The sequence below is a fragment of the Zonotrichia leucophrys genome, chromosome 1 (genome assembly GCF_028769735.1).
Source record: "Zonotrichia leucophrys gambelii isolate GWCS_2022_RI chromosome 1, RI_Zleu_2.0, whole genome shotgun sequence".
NCBI lineage: Eukaryota > Metazoa > Chordata > Aves > Passeriformes > Passerellidae > Zonotrichia > Zonotrichia leucophrys.
This window is the reverse complement of record NC_088169.1, coordinates 2132016-2135990: the sequence shown is the minus strand read 5'-3', so window position 1 is coordinate 2135990 and position 3975 is coordinate 2132016. Positions and strand designations below refer to the sequence as shown.

The window sequence follows — 3975 nt, the reverse complement described above, 5'->3', positions numbered from 1 at the left end:
GCAATGAAACACTGAACAGCTTACAATGGATAACAGCCATAATGTGGAACAAGCACCCACTCTCCTGTGTTATCTGTGGGAGATAAACCAGAAGAGATCACAGTCAATGATCCTGTCAGGCAGTGCAGCACTGACACCTGTGCAATCTGTGAGAGGATCAAGGGCCCCACAAACTGTATCTTCTATCCAAAAGCAGGTGTTTATCATTGTTCCAGTTGGATCTGTCTTATCTCTAGAAGGAAGTAACTCCATCTTGCAATGTAGACAAACATATTTAAACAAAATTAATATAGAAATTAAAATTAATTGCAATGAAATTTGGTGTCACCTCAGTAGCACTAGAGGTACACTTAAGAGAACTTAAAGTTAACATCTTTAATACTGAATAAAAACTGATCTTAATGAAATTGGAATAGAACAAGAAATGGTTTAAAGTGAAGACTTAAATTTGACCTTGTCCAAACTCAGCAACACTCACTCAAACCTGACAGAAATCCACCTTGACATAAATGACTCTTAACAAAATTAACTCAATAGAGCAATAAAGCCTAACTTAATATTACTCAGATCTAGCTTTGCTTAATCTTAGCAACACTAAAATCATATTCAAGTAAAACATAACTGAACTAACAATCAGTATCCTTAAAAATTCTGGGTACTACAATATGTAACTTAGTCTGCTGCTATTAATATCAAAAGGTGCTGAAAATGTGAACCAAGTGTGGCTGAAATAGCGGCCTGATGGATTTACTGGAGGGATTAGAGAAGTACATTGACCCTATGTAATTTAACATTGAGAAAAACTCATGGTAGCTGCAAATTTTAAGGAACCATAAATTTACTAGGACTTTTTAAAGTGCAATTGTACCGAAAGAAACAACAATTTGGCAAAGTGTGAAACAAACCGGGAGCTTCTCAGGAATGTATTTAGAGTAATAGCATATGGTAAATATCATCTGCATTTCTGTTAAAGAAATTAGGTTGTGTTATGCTGCACATAATAATAACGAGGCACTGTATTGACCACTTTGAATCTCTCCAGTGACAATTGTCAGAGAAATCAGAGTCCACGAAAAACACAAGAGTAAGAAAGGATTTCAACATATTTTTATGGTGCGTGAGGCTTCAGTACCCAGGGGCAGTCAGAGCCCTTCCGGCAGAGGCCGGGGGTTCGCCCCGCCACAGGGAGGGGAGTGAGTTCGCCCGGGCCCAAGCGGCGCCGCCGGGCAAAGCCGCGCCCCCGGGAGTGGGGAACGCTCCGCCGGCGGCAGAGGACGCCTGGCGGAGCCGCGCCAGCTGGGACCCGCCCCGGGTGAGGCGGGACGGGATGGCCGCAGCGCTTCCGAGGTGCGATTGGCTGCCCTCTCGCCCGCTGATTGGTCAGATTAGGCGGAAAATCTGTGACTCACCACGCTCCCTCCAATCCGCCATCTGGGCGGCGCCGTATGGTGCTGTCGGGATCATGGCAGAGCAGTGGCGGCACCCGGAGCCCGGCGAGGCGGTGGCGTTCGGAGGCGGCTCCAGCACAGGTGTGCCCCGCGGTCGGTTGTGCCTCGCCGCTGGCGGAGGAGGCTGCGGTGAAGGGTGGGGGCGGGCGTAGGGGGTTCTGGTGAATTCCTTGTGCCAGGTTGCCCCATTCACAGGTAAGGGATATAGAATTCACTGGTTTTGAAAGGTGAATAATAATAATAATGGTTGTAATAGGATAAAAAGGGATAATATTTCCAGCGCTGGGTGCTCCTGGTCAACAGTGAAAGAACACACTGGGGTATACTGATAATGTTCTGTTTATACTGTTACCTCGCTGAAGTACATGCGTATTCATGTGCTTAATGCGTTATTCAGACCTTCTTTCAAATTTTCTTATGTTCTGGGAACTCCTTTGTCTGACTGCTTCATACTCTTATCTGCATGACATCCTGGGTGTCAGGTGAAGATACTTTATTTCTTCTTGTGTCTCAGTTCTGATGTTTCAATCCTTTTATAAGATTGTAGTACGTTCTCCTTAATTTTAACATGGTATCCTATGATTGTCCTCCGGTGCTCTGGTTTCTGTCACTGTTGTTTTATCTTTTGGTCAGGTTGGTCAGTGGATGGCCTTATACTGTTTTTAGTCACACAAAACCTTTTTTCACATCTGATGTTTTGCTAAGGTCTGTAACACAGTACATTCCTCACACTATTATTTTCATAAGCGATACATACCTATTGATTACACTACTATGTCTTTGAGCAATACAGTGTGTACTTAAGCTGATAGTTTATATTATACTAGCATCCAGCTGGAAAGAGTTATAATTGATACTATAAGTCATTATAATCACTAATAACATGCATAGGTTAACACATAAACGTGAAAGCCAAAATTACGGGGTCATTTCTCCCACAGGCAGGGAGCTGGGCTGCAGCGGCTGCAGAGCCGCCGGGGCTGGGGCTGCGGCCCCCGGAGAGCTCCCGGAGGCTGCGCTTGTCTCTGGGCAGCGGGGACAGCGCAGCCACAGCTGTGCTCCCTGGGCATGGGCTGAGCAGATTGCGGGGCCGGCTCTGCTTCTGGCAGCCAGCAGCTCTTTCCTGTTCCAGGAAAACGGTTCAGGTCCCGTCGTGTGGTGGTGCTGATTCTGCTGCTCCTGGTGCTGGCTTTGGGGACGGCCTTGGCTGTGCTGGCAGGTAAGGGAGGGGCAGCAGCCTGGGCCCAGCCCCTCGGGGCAGAGCGGGCTCCCTGCTCCCTGCACAGGGGAATCCTCAGACCTTCTCCTCTTCCTCCTGCAGCATTACAGGTTCCAGTCACACCTGAAACTCCGCCATTGGTTCTGGGCTGTCCCTTTGACTGGGTTGGGTACAGGGGGTTCTGCTGCTACTTCTCAAGGGATTACGGCACCTGGGAGCAGGCTCAGGAACGGTGCTCCAAGCTCAACGCCTCCCTGGCCATTGTCAAGGATGAGGACAGCATGGTGAGTGAGGGGCTGCGGGCGGTGTGGGGTGGCTGAGGGCAGCCTGGGGGCGCTCCTGGGCCGGGGCCTTGCAGGGAAGGAGCCCCAGCGTGCGGGGGCAGCCCCGGGCACGTGGCCCCCGAGGGGCTGAGACAGCTCCCACTCCTCTCTCCTGGGCAGGAGTTGCTCTTCCGCCTCTGTGGGAACGTCCATTACTGGCTCGGGCTGCGCAGACGGGGCGAGCACCTGCAGTGGGTGGACAACAGCAGCTACAGCTTCCGGTGAGTGCCGGGGAGCCGGGCAGGGCCTGGGGGCACAGGGGCACAAGGGCTTCCCCTGGCAGCCAGCGCTGCCTCTGCTCCTCCCTGCAGGGATCGTGTCCACGGCGATTCTGAGTGTGTGTACCTGGCTGACGGGAGATTGATGACTGGGAACTGCGCCAATGAGTGGCCGTATGTCTGCAGCAAGGCCCAGGCTCCCCTGTAACAGGGGCTGCACAAAGGACCTTCTCCATGCTGGGCAGTGCTGGGGAGCTCAGCTTCATCACTGAGCCCAGCACAGCGCTGTACTTCCTCAGCTGCGCCCTGTGCCTTGCGCTTCCTCGCAGGGTCACCTCAGTGCCAACGCTGGGCTGGGGCTGCAGAGGAAAAGTCTCTGCAATCCATCCTGCCACCGATGCTGCCTGCATGGGAGTGCACTGCCCTCATGTGTGGGTAACATGGCTCTCTCTTTAAAATTTGTGCCACTTTGTTAAAGGATAAAATCCCACATTTGGGTGCTTGTCTCTGCACACAGAGAAAGCACCCTCACAGACATATTTTATGAAAAATCCTTTCCTTAGGATTTTTTCTCCTGAGAATCTGAGAAGCCTCAGGAAAAGAATGTAAACAATGGTTATCTGCTGCTGTGGAATGCAGTGGACAGATCTGTGATTGGTCTCATGTAGTTGTTTCTAATTAATGGCCAATCACAGTCAGCTGGCTTGGACACTCTGTCTGAGACAGAGCCTTTGTAATAGTTCGTTCTTTTTCTATTCTCAGCTAGC

General features: G+C 50.3%; 1 protein-coding gene across 1 annotated transcript; it reads left to right on the top strand.

The window, feature by feature from the left end:
• The first annotated feature begins 1047 nt into the window (after positions 1-1047).
• LOC135444048 (C-type lectin domain family 2 member H-like) lies at positions 1048-3975 on the top strand. Its single transcript, XM_064705158.1, has 5 exons — positions 1048-1529; positions 2581-2667; positions 2770-2951; positions 3111-3211; positions 3302-3975. The coding sequence occupies exons 1-5, from the start codon at positions 1328-1330 to the stop codon at positions 3414-3416; spliced, it is 687 nt and encodes a 228-aa protein (XP_064561228.1). The 5' UTR covers positions 1048-1327; the 3' UTR covers positions 3417-3975.